Raw genomic sequence first — 17,475 nt, forward strand, 5'->3', positions numbered from 1 at the left:
ATATATATATATATATATATTTAAGATTTTATTTATTTATTTATTTTTATTTATTTATTTTTTTTAAAGATTTTATTTATTTATTCGATAGAGATAGAGACAGCCACCGAGAGAGGGAACACAAGCAGGGGGAGTGGGAGAGGAAGAAGCAGGCTCATAGCAGAGGAGCCTGATGTGGGGCTCGATCCCATAATGCTGGGATCACGCCCTGAGCCGAAGGCAGACGCTTAACTGCTGTGCCACCCAGGCGCCCCAAGATTTTATTTATTTATTAACAGAGAGAGACAGCCAGCGAGAGGGGGAACACAGGCAGGGGGAGTGGGAGAGGAAGAAGCAGGCTCCCAATGGAGGAGCCCGATGTGGGGCTTGATCCCAGGACCCCGGGATCACGCCCTGAGCTGAAGGCAGACGCTTAACGACTGAGCCACCCAGGCGCCCCAATATATATATATTTTTTATTACAATGGTAGGATGTATTTTTTTTTTTTTTGAACAATGAAGTGTCACAGAACTCAAAAGGCTAGAACCTGTAGAGCCCCCTTGGAGTCTCCTTAGTTCCTCTTTTCCACCCCATCACTTATTCCATCAGCTAATTGTCTGATCCGCATGCAGAATCTATCCTGACTCTCACACTGGCTGCCACCTCCACCCTCCCCCTCTGGCCTAAAGCTTCTATCATGGATCTTCTGGACCCTGGCTAGCACTAGCCACCTAACTAGTCTCCTATATCCTTCTGGACTAAGCTTCCTTTCCTCATCAGGCTCTTTTCCACTCAACAGCCAGTGGTAGGCCCTGGATTTTTATTTTAATTAAAAAATTTTTTTCTTCCTTTCTCCTTTCTTTTATTTTTATTTTTTATTTGTTTTTAATTTTATTCTTCCCTTTGACCCTGAATTATTACTATTTTTTTAAATAGTACGGGACTTGAACTTTCAACTCTGAGATTGAGACCTGAGCTGAGCTAAGAGTCAGACGCTCAACTGACTGAGCTACCCAGGGTCCCCCCCCCACCCTGAATTTTTAAAAAACTTTCTTGATAATAATTTTCATGGTAGTTTACAGTTGTAAGACATTGAATATAGAGAGCAAAGATTATGCTGCTCTTTAAAAATTTTTTTTAAAAGAATTTATTTATTTATTTGAGAGACAACAGGAGCAAGGGGAAGGGCAGGGGGAGAAGCGGTCTCTCGGCTGAGCAGGGAGCCAGGACCTTGGGATCATGACCTGAGCCGAAGGCAGATGCTTAACTGACTGAGCCACCCAGGTGCCCCTCTCTTTTTTTAAATTCTTAAAAAACTTTTTATTGAGGTATAATTTATATTAGAGTACACAGATCTCAAGTGTATAGCTTGATGAACTTTTTAACATGGATACGTGTGTGTGTGACCTCCACCCAGATCAAGATATAGACATGTTCCCACACTCAGTCACACAGCCTGCTCCATCCCCAAGGAAAGCATTATTTGTGGTCATGCATTTCAAGTGAGACGCATCAGCACGTTGAGTGCATTATCTAGCCATAATTAGCTGCCTGGCTGGAGAATGTGGAGAATCCGATTTACCTAGGGTTGGGGTTTATCCAGGCAAGTATGATGGAGGGAGACAGGGGCCAGGGAATTGGAAGGAAGTGAGCTCAAAGGACGAGATTTCCAGGATGGAAGTGAGGGTGAGGGCAGGCAGAAGGAACAGTGTAAGCATAAGTATTCAGGGCTCAAGGAATATGATGTATTCCCACAATCTGGAGAGGGAACACATCAGGAGTGCTGGGAGGTTGGGCTAAACAGGGAGAAGTTAATTAGGAGAGAGAGAGACATAGATCCCTCTTAGGAACAGAAAAGTGGTGGTGTTCATTCAGTCACCAAATATTTACTGAGTGTCTCTGTGTCAGGCCCTTTGCCAGTACTGATAGAGGGGCATAGGTTGCCTGGATGTACTGACTATTTAATTGTTGCTGGTGAGAAATGATTTGAATGGAGAGGAGAGATGAATTCAAGACATTTCTGGAGTTAGAAGTGTCAGATATTGACTAATGGAGGTGGAGGTGGTGAAGGGGTAGGGAAAGAACAGCACAGATTTTCTGCAGCTTAATAGTTAGCCTTTTGTTTTTCACTAAATACAACTTCCATTTCCATCCTCTCTCCAGCAAAGGCTGGGGATGGCTTAGAATGTTACTTTTGTGTGTAGAACTTTTGCTTCTGGTGCGTGCACTGAGCCAAGAATAGAGGCGCACTCTGATTCTTGAAGTAAATGCGTGTATATTTACAGAAAGGCTATTTTTATATAAAGTAAGAATGTGGAAGCAGCCTGAATGCCCAGCCCCTGGGGAAAATTTAGGTAGATTTTGGGCTAGCCATCAGGTAGACTATTAGGTGGTCAAGACGAGAGACACCTTTATGGACCTGTGTCACTACAAGGATATTTATATGTGAAGTCAAATCAAGAGCAGAAGGCTCCTCACTGGGTTTAGTCAGAAAATCTGGATACTGATCTTGCTTACACCTTTTCCTAGTCACTCTTTTGAACCTCTCTGTTTCTGCAAATGTAAAATGGGTGCAGTGGTAATGACAACTGCCTAAGTGCTCCTGAGATTGTGGTAAAGATCCAGTGAGATCCTTATGTAATGGGAGTTCTAACCCCCACAGTCAGTGGTACACATTGGTTATTAATAGCCCTGTAAGTGAGCACTGACCAGTTGGAGTGGGAAATCAGAGGGAAATTTATCCTTTCTGGTCCTCCTTTTTTTCCCTCTGTAATGTTTCTTCAGTTTGTATTTCTGGTATGTGTGGGGGGACCAAACAGATTCCTGCCAAGCACTGTCTAGCTGCTCTAATTTAAGCATGTGCACAGTGTGTGGGGTCGGGAAGCTTAATTTTACTCATAAGCAGCCAAGACTGAGCAGCCAAGACTGAGCAGATTTGAAGTCATTTACTGTGGGCAAGCCAATATTGTCTCCCTGTGTTAGATCTAGACTTTTCTCTGCCTTTCTGGACATGTAAATGGCATTATTCTCTCTCATTTGGTGTGAGCTTCACTCTCCCACAGTCCTCTCTTTTCCTTGGCGAAGACGTTGGGTAGGTTGGCTTATCTGGTAGTTTAGAGCAATGTTTCTCAAACTCAAAAATGTGAGGACTGGCACCTCCAACCTGTATACTATCTATGGATCCCACTTTTAGTAGCATTGGAACAAAATGATACTATGTTTGCTGTGATAAAGATGGCCCATATTATGGAAAAGCACGTAAAACATTTTTCATGGAGCCCTATGGACTGCTGACTCTGTTCACCAACACCTAGTGGTCCATGGACTGCCATTGGGAATGCTGTTGGGAAATAGTCATTTAGGGCCCAACTGCCCATCCATACTACAGGTATGGAATCTGTAAGGTTCCTGTACAGCATTCTGCGTGGAATTACTGTTTCCTTTCTCACCTTCAGTTTTCTGCACTACTTTGTCCTCTTTTGTGCTTCCCTTCCTCTGTACCTATGCTGATTTACTCATATTGCGACCTCTCTGAGAAACACTCTCCAGCCTGTCTCCTTGATCACCTGGAAAATGCCTCTTCATCTTTCAGAATTAAAATCAAGTGTCTCTTCTTCACTAGCATTGTCTTGAGCCCCTTCTCCCCCCACTTCTTCCTCAGCCTCTTTATTCGCTCTTGGCCCTAGAACTGATCTTTTGGTCCTCTGTACCCTACTCTACCTTAAGTAGTCTTCTGTTGTTGCACCTTGATACTTTATTATCATTACTTGGGCGTATAGACACACGTTTATTCCCCTGAGGATTCTGCAGTGACTATAAGACAGATACTGTTAGAGGTTTCTGTAGTGTCTTAAGGAAGCAGACCATAAACATAAATAAGTAAATGGAGGAACAAAGGAAATAATTATAGACTGGGGTAAGTACTATGAAGGAATCAAGTGGGAAGCTGACATAGACTGGAAGGAGATGGGGGCTACTTGAGATATTGTAGTCAGGGATTCTGAGGCTGCAGAAGGGTAAGGCTGTTGCCTGGGAAGAGTGGGCAGGGAGAGATGTTTCAAGTATAAAAGGAGCAGACTGGGTATGGGAAGGTATGTGATAAGTCTGAGGAAATGAAAGGCCCAGTGTGTCTTACAACATAGAGTCTGTCTTCCTCTGCCAGCTGCTGCGATCACACATCTTCATAGATTTGGCCCTGTATTTCCAAACCCTGGCACACTTCCTGTTCCAGAGTAGGATTCAGAAAATGTCTGTTGAATTGATGATTTTCTCCCTTTCTTTCTTTCTTTCTTTCTTTCTTTCTTTCTTTCTTTCTTTCTTTCTTTCTTTCTCTCTTTCTCTCTTTCTCTCTTTCTCTCTTTCTCTCTTTCTCTCTTTCTCTCTCTTTCTCTCTCTTTCTCTCTCTTTCTCTCTTTCTCTCTTTCTCTTTCTCTCTTTCCTTCCTTCCTCTTTCTTTCTTTCTTTCTTTCTTTCTTTCTTTCTTTCTTTCTTGTTGGCTTAGTGGACAGTTACACTCCTTGCTTAAAATAAGATCACCATAATAACCTAATTTACTATGAAGTTTAGGTTATCTGTCCTTGCCAGTTTTGAATTTTGGAAAAATATGAGTTTTCAATGCTTTTTGGCCTTTGGAAGAAAGCTGTTTTGTAACTAATTTTGTCTAGGTGCTGTGGTCAGTTCCCTCCATTTTGACAATTCTTTTTTTTTTATTTAAAGATTTATTTATTTGAGAGAGAGCAAGAGCATGCATGCACCATCCGGAGGAAGGGCAGAGGGAGAGGGAGAGAATTTCAAGCAGACTTCTTGCTGAGTGCAGAGTCTGACATGGGGTTCGATCTCATGACCCTGAGATCATGACTTGAGCCAAAACCAAGAGTTGAACACTCAACTGATTGAGCCACTCAGGCACCCCTAATTTGACAATTCTTGTATGGGGATCTTTTTGTCTTTTTGACATCTGCAACATGGATATCATTGGTTTATTTTGATGATTCACCTTGATTTGTGTGTATATTCCTATTGCTGTTTTTGTGGCTCTAGGTATTCATAATCAAATCTTTTTAAAAAAATTAAAAAAAAAGATTTTATTTGTTTGTCAGAGAAAAAGAGAGAGAGCACAAGCAGGTGGAGTGGGAGGGAGAGGAAGAAGCAGGCTCCCAGCTGAGCAAGGAGCGTGATGCAGGACTTGATCCCAGGACATGATCCCAGGATCATGACCTTAGCCAAAGGTAGACACTTAACAGACTGCGCCACCTAGGCATCCCATCAAATCTTTTTAAAAAGTACATTTGGGGGCGCCTTGGTGGCTCAGCCGGTTGAGAATCTGACTCTTGATTTCAGCTTGGGTCATGGTTTCAGGGCTGTGGGATTGAGCCCTGTGTCAGGCTCCATGCTCTGTGGAGTCTGCTTGGGATTCTCTCTATCCCCCTCTCCGCCCCTCCCCACTTGTGTGCATCCTTGTGCACGTTCTCACTCCCTCTCTTTTAAATAAATAAATAAACAAAATCTTAAAAAAAAAAAGAAAGGCACCTGGGGGGCTCAGTTGGTGGAGCATGTGACTCTGATCTCAGGGTTGTGAGTTTGAGCCTTGTGTTGGGTGTGGAGATTGCTTAAAAATAAAAATCTTAAAAAAAATGATGTTCATCATTTGATGAACATTTATTGAATGCTTATGCATTCTACATGCAGAACACTCTGAAGGAAATTCACACATTTGGCAAACACCTCTCTTCATCTTTCAAGGTTCAGCCCAAGTGCTAAGTCTTCTTCTTTAAAGCCGTTTTCCTAACCCTCTAGTACCTGATGAAGAAGTTTGAAGCAGACTTCCATTCATTTGCTGCCTCTGAGGGAGGTGAGCAAAAGTAGTTTTGAGTAAATGAAGGAAGAGACTAGGAGTCGAGTGGTATGAAATGTACTTTAAAAGAGAAGGGTGTAGGGGCCCCTAGGTAGCTCAGTCAGTTAAACAGTTAAACCGCCGACTCTTGATTTTGGCTCAGGTCATGATCTCAGGGTCCTGGGATTGAGCTCCTTGTCACGCTCCGCACTCAGTGCAGAGTCTGCTTTTCCTTTTCCCTCCCCCTCTGTTACCCCCTCCCCCGTCGCCCCCCACTTGCCCACACTCACTCGCTCTGTCTCAAATAAATAAGTAAAATCTTAAAAAAAAAAAGAGAGAGAGAGAGAAGGGCCCGGGGCACCTGGCTGACTGTTGGTGGGGTATGCAACTCTTGATTTCAGGGTCATGAGTTCGAGGCCTACTTTGGGGGCAAAGATTACATAAAAAAAAAATCTTTACAAAAGATTAAAAAAAAAATAGTGTCCACTTAAGTGCTTTCGAAAGGGGGTAGAGGAGAGCATGCAGAAACTTGGTCTCTAGCCCAGGTATGTCATAGGAAATATTGTCTCTTCTATCTGGTTCTGGTTATGGGGTATAGGTAAGGCCCGATAATTCTAGGCCTGATACTCCTTTACTCTTTTCCTTCCAGAGATCAAGAATGTTCTTGGTCTTTTTGTAGAGATGGATGGCGAATTCCAAGGAACCCACCATACTTCTCTTTGGGCCCTTGCTACTCTAGAATGCCTGATGTTTGGTCATCTATTTTGTAACTCCAGGACCTAGCCATTTGTCTCACAATATAAATTTATGGGGCACCTGGGTGGCTCAGTCAGTTGAGCATCTGACTCTTGCTTTCAGCTCAGGTTGTGATCTCAGGGTTGTGCGATCAAGCCTTGTGTTGGCTCCACACCCAGCGTGGGGTCTGCTTGAGTTTCTTTCTCCCTCTCCCCCTGCCCCTCCCAATGCAATCTCTCTCTCTCAAATAAGTAAATAAGTCTTAAAAAAAAAAAAGAATATAAATTTAGGAATGTTTGTTGAGTAATAGAATCAATAGGGAGTAGTTTTTGCCCTATGAAGTGCTTAGCATCTGGTGTTTGTATTTGCCATTTAAAAATCCTGTTTGTGGGACACCTGTGTGTCTCAGTCGGTTAAGCGCCTCCCAGGGTCCTGGGATCGAGTCCTGCATCAGGCTCCTTGCTTAGCAGGGAGCCTGCTTTTCCCTCTGCCTGTCGCTCCCCCTGCTATGTGCTGTCCCCCCCCCCCCGCTGACAAATAAATAAAATCTATTAAAAAAATCCTGTTTGTGAGTTGAATTTGAAATGTTTTTATTGAGTCTTGAGCTCTTTTCTTCAAAGGAAAACTATTGAACACTTAAATTGTATCTGATAATCATTTCATACTCCCTTATTTAGGCAAAATTAATTCAAGAAGAGGTAGAAAACATGACCAGATTAGTAACCATAGAAGTGATGGAAAAGACAAAAGAATTTTCTTGGAAAGATCTCAGAGTAGGCAGTTAATAGAAAATGAAGTCAAGCTTTTTAGTACTTTCTATGAGGTTAGTATAGCCTAATACTAAAACTGGGCAGGAAGGACATAATATGAGGAAATTTGGACAAATCCTACTTATAAAAGAGACACAAAACTTGTCAGTAAAATACTAGAACACCAAATAGACACTTATTAAATGAATGACACACACATCCAAATATGACGTATTTTAGCAGGGTAATGGTAACTTAAACTTAGGAAATCTGCTATTTTATCATATTTATAGAATAAAAGAGAAAAGCTGTATATTCATCTTGACAAAGTCTAAGTCTGAAAAGTCTCACAATTTATTCCTGATGAATCCTTGGTAAGTAGGTGTGGAGGAAAACTTCATATTAAAGGCATTGATTAGAAGATTTGACAAACTTCAGACTTGATGAAATATTGGAGACGTTTTCATTAAAGATAAGGATGCCAGCTATCTGCTAATTTTCAACATCATCTTAGAAGCACTAATCAGTGTGATAAAAAAAGAAAAATAAATGGTAGGTATCAGTATTGAAAGTGAGATAGTATAGCCATAATTTGAATATGATATGATAGTCCACCTGGGAAATGCAAGGGAATTAATTGGTAATCCATTGGCTAGAATTTGAATAGGTTCAAAAATCAAAACAGTGTAACAAGGTCTACAGTGAGAATGATTGCTTCCATTTCTTTATCCTATACCTGCTCTGTCCTCTATAGGTAACCAGTTTTATTAGTTTCTATCCATCCTACTAGTGTTCATTTAAATACAAACAAAAACAAATACATATTCTTATTTCCCTTTTTTGTAACAAGGAAGGTATCATAAGATATGAACTATTCTGTAGCTTGCCTTTTTTAAACTTAACATGTCTTGGAAATCTTTCTATATCAATTCACCAAGTTTGTTCTCTCTCTCTCTTTTTAAAAGATTTACTTATTTTAGAGAGAGGGGCAAAAGGGCAGAGGGAGTCTTAAGCAGATTCTGTGCTGAACATGGAGCCTGATGTGGAGCTCCATCTCACAACCCTGAGATGATGACCTGAAACCAAGAGTCGGTTGCTCAACGAACTGAGCCACTCAGGCGCTCTTTTCTCTCTCTCTTTTGTATATAGCTGCATATTATTCTGTTTTGTGGAAGTGCCAAGCAGCATAAAAAATCCCGAAACCATGAAGCTGTTGGTTGAAAGTCTGCTCATTACATACTTCTCAGAACTTTCAATTTATAAGTATTTATTTTGGGGGGACCTGGGTGGCTCAGTTGGTTGAATGTCTGACTCTTAATCTCAGCTCGGTTCTCCATCTCTGGGTTGTGAGTTCAGGCCTTGCAGTACTGGGCGTGGAGCCCACTTTTTTAAAAAAAGTATTTACTTTTCCTTACACAAGTTTTATGTGAATAAATTGTTGTAAAAATTGAAACTATAGGGGCGCCTGGGTGGTTCAGTCAGTTAGGTGTCTGACTCTTGGTTTCGGCTTGGGTTCTGATCTCCGGGTTGTGGGATCTAGACCCAAGTCCGGCTCCATGATCAGAGTGGAGTCTGCTTGTCCCTCTCCCTCTACTCCTTCCCGCTTGCACTCACTCTCTCTCTCAAGAAATAAAAAAGTAAAATCTTAAAAAAAAAAAAAAAAGTAAAAGAAAGAAAAATTCAAACTACAGGCAAAATCTCTTGGCCATTTCCAGTACCTCTTTCCCTCGATAGAGCTTACTTTTGTTAATCAGTTTGGTATTTGATATCTGTTCCTTTCTGGCTAATATTTCCATTAGAAATGTGACTCCCAGCTGGAATGTTAGTTTGGAAACTAGAGTCTCATTGGAGGCTGTTGGGTACATGTTGAAGTTGGAAATTCTTTCTCCCTTTTTCTGTCTAAACAGATTCCATTCACAACACCTTTTTTGTTAACCTTGTGGCATCTTCTCCAGTACCCCTAATGGTTGTCCAGATATTAATGTTTCACCAGATAAAATGATTATTTTTGTAGGTAAAAAGTAGTTATCAGTGGTTTTATATGGTTTCACCTAATAGTTTTAAAACTTAATTGGTTCACATGTTTGATTCTCCTCAAGGGCAGGAGCCAGAACACATAGGTCTTATAATCCCTTTCAAGACCTGGAATTGACTGAGCAGATCAAAGTCACTTAATAAAGTTCCGTTGACTGATAAAGCTGAGCTGTTTTCCAAGGCAACTAGCAATTTTGATCTGCCCTCTTCTCTGAAATGCAGTTGGGTTTCCCCATCCTCCATGAGGGCCTTGCACTTTAGGAAAGTAGGGAAAACTGCCTTCTCCTTAGGAAATCTTGCTTACCTCTTGGTTACTGTTGACCCTTCTGGAGAGGTTTGTGTAGTCTGCAGACAGTAGGATGCCTGTGCCCTGTGAAGTTACTTGAGCAGAGAAGGGCTTTAGGCTAGCCAAGGGCCTAGAGGTCCTTCTTCAGACTCTTGAGTATATGCATTGGAGTTGCTAACCTAGGAATTTAGAGTTGATTCTGTGAATTTGGACTTACCAGACTTTTAGAAGATACTGACTAGGGCAAATTCAAAATAATTTGGGGTTTGTCCTGAGGTTGCCAACTTTTTATTTTGCCAAATAAGGATATTTAAAATAAATATCTAATTATATATTTTTTATAGTTAATACATACTCATGGTACAACATTCAAAACATACAAAAAGATATACATTGAATAAAATAAGTCTCATACTTCCTCTCCAGTTCCTTAACTATCCAGTTCCCCTCCCAAGAGGCAAACCGGGTTGCTTGATCATCCTTCCAGAGATAGCCCACGCATTTATAAACAGGTATGAATGTATTGCCTCTCTCCCCTCCCCCAAATAAATGGTAGTGTATTCAGTACCATTTTGCATCTTTAGTTGTTGGGTTTTTTTCCACTTTTATTAGAGACCTTTTAAAATCGGTACATAGAGAGCTGACTTAATCTTTTTAATGGCTCCATAATATTAGTAAGAGTATTAAAAACAGACAGTTACCACTGTTTTAATTTAAAAAATACGCACCAGAAATTTAGAAGGAATGTGATTTAATATAAAGAAAAGTTCCGCAAATTAAATAAATTCAGTTCTGTGAAAAATTAATTCCATGTGTTGGTCCAAAGACTTGTGTTTGAAAACTATTGCTAGATATAGTAAATCATTCAAGAAAGGGCTTTTGAATAGGAGTGTGTTAGGTCAGAGTTTGTTATTTTAGGGGGCGGCTTGCTAGTTTCTGGTAGACTGAACAAATGAGAGGGCAAGAGGAATATATATATACACATATATATATATACACACACGTGTGTATATATATATATGTGTATATATATATGTATAATATATTGATTTTATGTATTTGAGAGGGAGAGAGTGCACGGGAAGGGGGGAAGATGGAGGCGCAGAGGGAGAGGGAGAAGCAGATTCCCTGCCCAGCAGGGAGTCCACGCAGGACTCAATCCCAGTCATGACCTGAGCTGAAGGCAGATGCTTAACCACTTAACTGACTGAGCCCACGCATCCCGGCAAGAGGAATGTAATTGAAATATCCATGTTCTTCTTTTTTTTTTTAAAGATTTTATTTTTAAGTGACCTCTACACCCAATGTGGGGCTCAAACTCACAACCCCAAGATCAAGAGTTCAATGTGCCACCAACTGACCCTGTTTTATAGAGAGGAATAGGTTTAGGGAATCCTTTTGTCTCCTGCAATTGTACTTCACAGTTTGTCAGATCGTACAATTAGCCTGCTGTCAGGATATCTTATGTTTGTAGCAGCTGTATGTCAATTGTATTGAAGTAGAGACACTAGTTTCAAAGCTGTTTATTCCTTCCGTTAACATTTTTTGGGCGCTTAATGTATGTATAGTACCATTCAGAATTTTGAAAAGCTTACCCTGTCAATCCTGTTGGAGAAATAACCATACAAAGTGATGGGGGCCTGAACTTGGAGAGTGACTCAAATTGGAATGGGTAGCTAGAGTCTAAGAGCTTTGGGATTGAAGAATTGACAGGACACCTGACCTTTGGGAAGAATAGGGAAAGCAAGATTCCTTTGCTCAACATTTATTGTATGCTCAGTATCTGCAACCTACTGTGATAGGTTAAATGGCAAGCAAACTGCCTTAGAGGTTACTAGTGTAGGATTGAAGAGCACATAGTGTACAGACACAAGGAAGCAGGCCTGTTTATTTAGGTAGCATATATTTATTAGGTTGGCGGGGTACTAGGTGATTGATTTAAGAAAGGCTGGAAATGGTACAAATCCAAGTTATAGAGAGAAAATATAGATAGAATCTGAACTTTCTCAATCTAGAATAGCAATCTGATTAATACAAGTGTATTTAAGAGAACAATTGCAAACAGTATTTATTTTTCTTCATTTTTAACCATTTATTTATTTTTGGAATGAGCAACACAATAATATGGTTGAAAAATAAAGAGCATTAAAAGGTACACTACAAAAAGTCTCCCTGTCACTTTCGCTCCTTCCCTCCCGCACATACCCAGTTCCCCTACTGTGTCAGTTAGGTTTTAAGTACCAAAAGGATTTAACACAAGAAATTGGGTATTTACAAAATTGTTAGAAGCGTTGGAGGAGTGGGACTCAGGTTGCTGCCCTTAAGTATCAATTTGGAGGACCGCTGGAGCTGTGTTCTGGAGGTCAGGAATTCACTACTGCCAGTGCCACTGCCACCCGCAACACTTGCATGATACTACTTAGTAAGCCAGTAACTAGACATTAGATCCTTGCTAATGCAGACCAGTATATCAGTATCACCAGGGAGCTGTTTAAAGCTCTAAGGCCCTAGCTCCACCTGCTGAATCAGAATCTGCATTTTAACAAGATCCTCTGATGAGTTGCATTACATGAAAGTTTGAGAGGCCTTGCACTGGAGCACTGGGTTGGGCCACTACAGTTGCCTCTAAACCCACAGGTCTTCATGACCTTGATTGCCAATTGTTGGGGAGTCAGGGAAATGTAGTTGTTTGTTTTACCGACTCTCAGTCTAGAAGGAGAGTGAACTGTTGAACTGTTGACCGTACGTACTTCAATAAGTAACCCTTGTTAGATTCTTGTGTAAGATAATTTATGCATATTTAAGCATGTATAAATATACTTTTTCATCTTTTTTTTTTGTTTTTTAAAAATTTTGTTATTAGAGAGAGCACAGATGAGGGAGCAGCAGGCAGAGGGAGAGGGAAAAGCAGGCTCGCCTCTGAGCAGGGAGCCTGACGTGGGGCTCCATCACAGGACCCTGGGATCATGACCCTAGCCGAAGGCAGACGCCTAACCAACTGAGCCACCCAGGCACCCCTTTTTTATCTTTTTTTTTTTTTTTTAAGATTTTATTTGTTTGAGAGAGAGACAGAGCATGAGGGGGGAGCAGAGGGAGAGGGAGAAGCAGACTCCCCACTGGGTGGGGAGCTCAAAGCGGACCCTGAGATCATGACCTGAGCCGAAGTCAGATGCTTAATTGAGTGAGCCACCGAGGCACCCCTACTTTTTCATCTTTTAAAAAAATAAACAATAGCTTACCATACACAATGTTCTGTACCTTGCTGTTTTCATTTAATAGTTCATCTTGAGAGATATCATGACATAGAACCATTTTGGTTATTTATTTTTTTTTAACAGCTGCATGGTATTCTATATGGATTATACAATTCTTAAATTGGGGCTATCTAATACAATCTGGGTTGCATGGTCATTCTAATTTATTGGCTTATGTAAAATATAATCTAGTTGTTAAATGTTTGCTTCCTGCCTCATTTGTGCTCTCTTCTTGTGTGTATGTCATCTTGTTTTACTTGCATTGTAACCCAGTATGCTGGGTATCCTTCCTCTACTCTATGTGACGGAACTCAGGCTCTGAAAAGTCAGTTTAGTAATACATAAACTAAGTAATGTCCAGGTTGGGATTTGAGCCCCAAGTCTGTGAGCCTCCATAATTTGCAATTTGACACAATCACAGTCTCTAAATGGTAGGCTTTATTTAATACTTTGATAACCTAGTCCTTTGGGAAGAGGTTTGAAAGGGTACTATTTTGGATATTTTGGGCAGGTATTAAAGGCATTTAACTTTTTTTTCTGACTCAGGTATCCAGCTCACATAGAAGACATTGACTACGAAGAAGGAAAAGTACTCATCCATTTCAAGCGTTGGAACCATCGTTATGATGAGTGGTTCTGCTGGGACAGTCCTTATTTACGCCCTTTAGAGAAAATACAGCTGAGGAAAGAGGGCTTACATGAAGATGAAGGATCTTCTGTGAGTATCAAATCTATAATGAGCTGGGTAAGCCATTGGGTACTTTATGTTCCAGCCTTTGATGTTCGGTGTGAAAGTCAGTAGCCGCTGGGGAACCAATCCTTATTTAGGCCTGTAGTTGCAACCCTGAGATCTCCATGGTGCATGGGGCTCTTGAAGAATCTCAGTTGTCATCTGTGTGTATGATATGATTGACGTGACAGCTCATAAACTAACTTGGTTGAAAAGCATTAAGGATGAATGGTGGGGACCTTATCTCTTTCTTTTATACCCCTATATCCCTTCAGATCATTTATTAAACTTATTTGTTGTCTGACCATTTATTAAGCAATCATTCCATGTGGAGCCTCATATCACGGTCTTTTATAAACTTTTTTTTTTAAGGTTTTATTTATTATTTGAGAGAGCGAGAGTGAGTGAGCATGTGCACGTGCGCAGGTGGGTGGGGGGAGGAGGGAAAATGTGAAGCAGACTCCCTGCTGAGCAAGGAGCCCAATGTGGGGCTGGATCCCAGGATGCTGAGACCATGACTCTAGTCGAAGGCAGACACTTAACCGACTGAGCCACCCAGGCACCCCCTTTTATAAACTCTTGAGGGGTGCCTGGGAGGCTTAGTTGGTAGAGCATGTGACTCTTGATCTTGGGGTTGTGAGTTCGAGCCCCATGTTGGGTCTGGAGCCTACCTTAAAAAAAAAAGCTCTTGAATATCATGGAATTGGACTGTATTCCTTTTTCTAAATTTCATCGTTATGCCTGGAGCACTTACTGATTTCAGAATGAAAAATGAAGTATTAGTTTTGAGTTTTTTTAAACAGGCATTGAGAAATCTGTAGAAATCCTGCTGCCTTTGGATCTGACTCAGCCCCAGATTCTGTTTTTCATTTTAACCCTGGCCAGGAAACTTGAACTCTTGCTGTCTGTGTGTGTCGTTCCTCCCCCATCCCCACCCCCATTCAGAATTGTTTACTGTTGAGTTGCCTGGGTGGCTCAGTCGGTTAAGTGTCTGCCTTGAGCTCAGGTTATGATCCCAGGGTCCTGGGATTGAATCCCATGTCTGGCTCCCTGCCCATCGGGGAGCCTGCTTCTCTTTCTCCTTCTCCCTCTGCCTCTCCTCTTGCTTGTGTGCTTTCTCTCTCTGTCAAATAAATACAAATCTTAACAACAACAACAAAAAAGAATTGTTTACTGTTGTCCAGTTTGATTGCTCAGTATTCATTCTGCAAACTGTATCAATGTAAACTGTGTGCTGGGAAAATAGTTTGAAATATTATAGGTGAATGTGTGCTTCCTTTGGCAGAAGACCCTTTAAAAATGTGGGTGGTATTAGGTGGCATGAATGCTGGTTCCCTTGGGCTGCGGTAGGTTCCCTCCTTCCAACTTGTATGCTGGGTGTGTTCCTAGTGGTCCTGGGCTCAAGGACAGGGTGGGGACTATGATCAGTGCTTTGCTATGCCTGCCCAGACCTCCAGGATAGAAGAGTCTTGTGTCCGTCCAGCCCTTTTGGTTTGCCTCCCAGTGTTGAACAGCAGAAACATCTTCTTCCATCCCGGTAGCCATCTCCCCTTCCCACTGTTGTCAGTCAGCTTCTCTCATGAAATCTGATACTGTGTGCATCCTATGAAATTGGATTGGTAACAGATCTTTTTGTTTTGTTTTGTTCTGTTCTGTTTTAATGCTTTTTAGGAATTTCAGATAAACGAACAGGTCCTTGCTTGCTGGTCTGATTGTCGTTTCTACCCAGCCAAAGTCACTGCTGTTAACAAGGATGGTAAGGTGTTTGAGTTGTTATTGTTTTTATTCATGACTTGGGGGGGAGTTTGTAATATTAGAGTCCGATAGTGTATTTTCAGTATATATTTATTGCCTAGGAATCCTCTCCAAGTTAATCACTATGTCAGAAATTAGGAAGAAATTATAAATGGAGATAAAGCTGGGTTAAAAAGAGGAATTTGATTTTTTTTTTTTTTAAGATTTATTTATTTATTTATTCGACAGAGATAGAGACAGCCAGCGAGAGAGGGAACACAAGCAGGGGGAGTGGGAGAGGAAGAAGCAGGCTCATAGTGGAGGAGCCTGACGTGGGGCTCGATCCCGTAATGCCGGGATCACGCCCTGAGCCGAAGGCAGATGCTTAACCGCTGTGCCACCCAGGCGCCCCAAGGAATTTGATTTTTGCCTCCTAAATTTTAGTAATAGTTTCCCATAAAATAGTTATGGTTCATCCTTTACTCTGCTGGTAAGTGTGCAGGTTTTTGTCCAGGAGTTCCTAATATAATTGATGAAATAAGCCTCAATATTCCTTTTAATTATTTGTGAATAGCCTAGAAATGAAGTGGACATTAATAAACATTTCTTAAAAATATGCTTTGTGAGGGGTGCCTGGCTGACTCAGTCAGTAGAGCATGTGACTGTTGATCTTGGGGTCACATCGGGTGTTCAGCCTACTTAAAAAAAATGCTTTTTGGATGCAACATGATTGAGGGTGGTCTGTAATATCAAAGCCGCTAGGTGAAATTGGGGCCCTGGGATTTAGAACACTGAGTTGGGACGCCTTAGCCAGTTTAGAACCCGTGCGGTATCAAGACTGGCAGCATGATCTAAAGAGGCTCATTTTGCTAGTACAAAGGCAAAAGGAGGGTCAAGAAGGTAATATGCATGGTCAGCATCCTCACAATGAGAGAATAGACTCTGGGTCCGAGCGATACCTTTTACTGCTGTGCATTTTCTGTCAGGATGTTTGTGGTATGTTCATGATCTCTTCAGTGAATGTTTAAGCTAGTCAGGCATTTTAGTACCGCTGTTAGTGGTGACTCTAGGGCCAGATTGACTGAATACAGTGAAGTTATTCCAGTATTCATTCAGCACTCTGTTGAATGCTGGACCTGGGGCTGACCAAGCCTTGTCTGAGAATGGGTTGAAATGGTAAAAAATGAACATATGTTTGCATATGGCAGAACTTTGTTTCTCTTTTGCTACATTCACTCTACCTCCACCCCCAGCTGTTAGGCCAGTATGGGTTAACTCTGCTAAGATAAAGGTTATCCTGAATGCACAATCCTCTTGCCTCAGGCTTCCAAAGCAAGGTTGTATTTTTAAAGATGTTTAAGCAGTTAGTGATACTCCAGCTCATGGTTGATTTAAGTCTTTTTGGATAGTCCTTGTTTCCCTAAATTTCTTTTATAATTTTGTGTTTGAAATAAAATCCCCTGTTATTACTTTTCATATGTATCACTTTAGCCTAAAAACGTATTTTAAAGGAAAGCTTACATGTATTAAACTGCCTTTTGGTAATTGACATGGTTTACTTTTTTAGAGTCTTATTTTCAAGGTGAACAACGTTTTCTGCTCTCACTGGATTTAAATCATATGATATGAAATATAGGTGTTCTATATGTACATAGATGTGTTCTTGCATGTCTGTTAGGTTGATTTATGCTAATCAATTATATTTTCCTCCTGAATAATATCCATTGGAGTTGTGCTCCCTTGGGGAAATGGCTGGCCCTTAGATAAAGTAAAAGTTGTGAGTAGTACCATGGTAATTCTGTAGATAAAGGAGGTTGTAGAAAGGAAGCAACATTTCTCTTTTGATCCAGTGATGTCCCAGAGTTATGGAAGATAGAAAGGAGGCCAGGGGGGTTGGATGAGGAAGTGGCAAAGAAGAAAAGCCAGATTGTGGAAGAAGGGTTTGGGGAACCCTGGGAGCAGTCTTGCAGAGGGGTCGAGTGGTGTCTTGGTGGGACCTGTAGAGGCTTAGGAACCTACTGTTTGCATCTAAAATCTTCAGAGCCCAGAGCTGGGCATCATGGATTTAAAGGGAAACAAACAAAAACTAGTTCAAAGTAGTGTGAAGTATGTGGCCACCAGGAGGAGGGGGTACAGGAAC

The 17,475-nt window shown here is 41.1% G+C and overlaps 1 protein-coding gene across 2 annotated transcripts in view; it reads left to right on the forward strand.

Moving 5' to 3' along the window:
- PHF20 (PHD finger protein 20) overlaps nucleotides 1-17,475 on the forward strand; it is a 145,213-nt gene that overhangs the window by 40,597 nt on the left and 87,141 nt on the right. The window contains exons 3-4 of one of the 2 annotated variants that reach the window (XM_040638250.1): nucleotides 13,418-13,589; nucleotides 15,273-15,357. In XM_040638250.1, the coding sequence (XP_040494184.1) occupies nucleotides 13,418-13,589; nucleotides 15,273-15,357 (257 nt within the window). Of the gene's footprint in view, nucleotides 1-13,417; nucleotides 13,590-15,272; nucleotides 15,358-17,475 lie in introns of those variants that run through there. The other variant, XM_040638251.1, reaches the window with a different exon arrangement.

The sequence above is a fragment of the Ursus maritimus genome, unplaced genomic scaffold (assembly GCF_017311325.1).
Source record: "Ursus maritimus isolate PB19 unplaced genomic scaffold, ASM1731132v1 scaffold_22, whole genome shotgun sequence".
Lineage (NCBI taxonomy): Eukaryota > Metazoa > Chordata > Mammalia > Carnivora > Ursidae > Ursus > Ursus maritimus.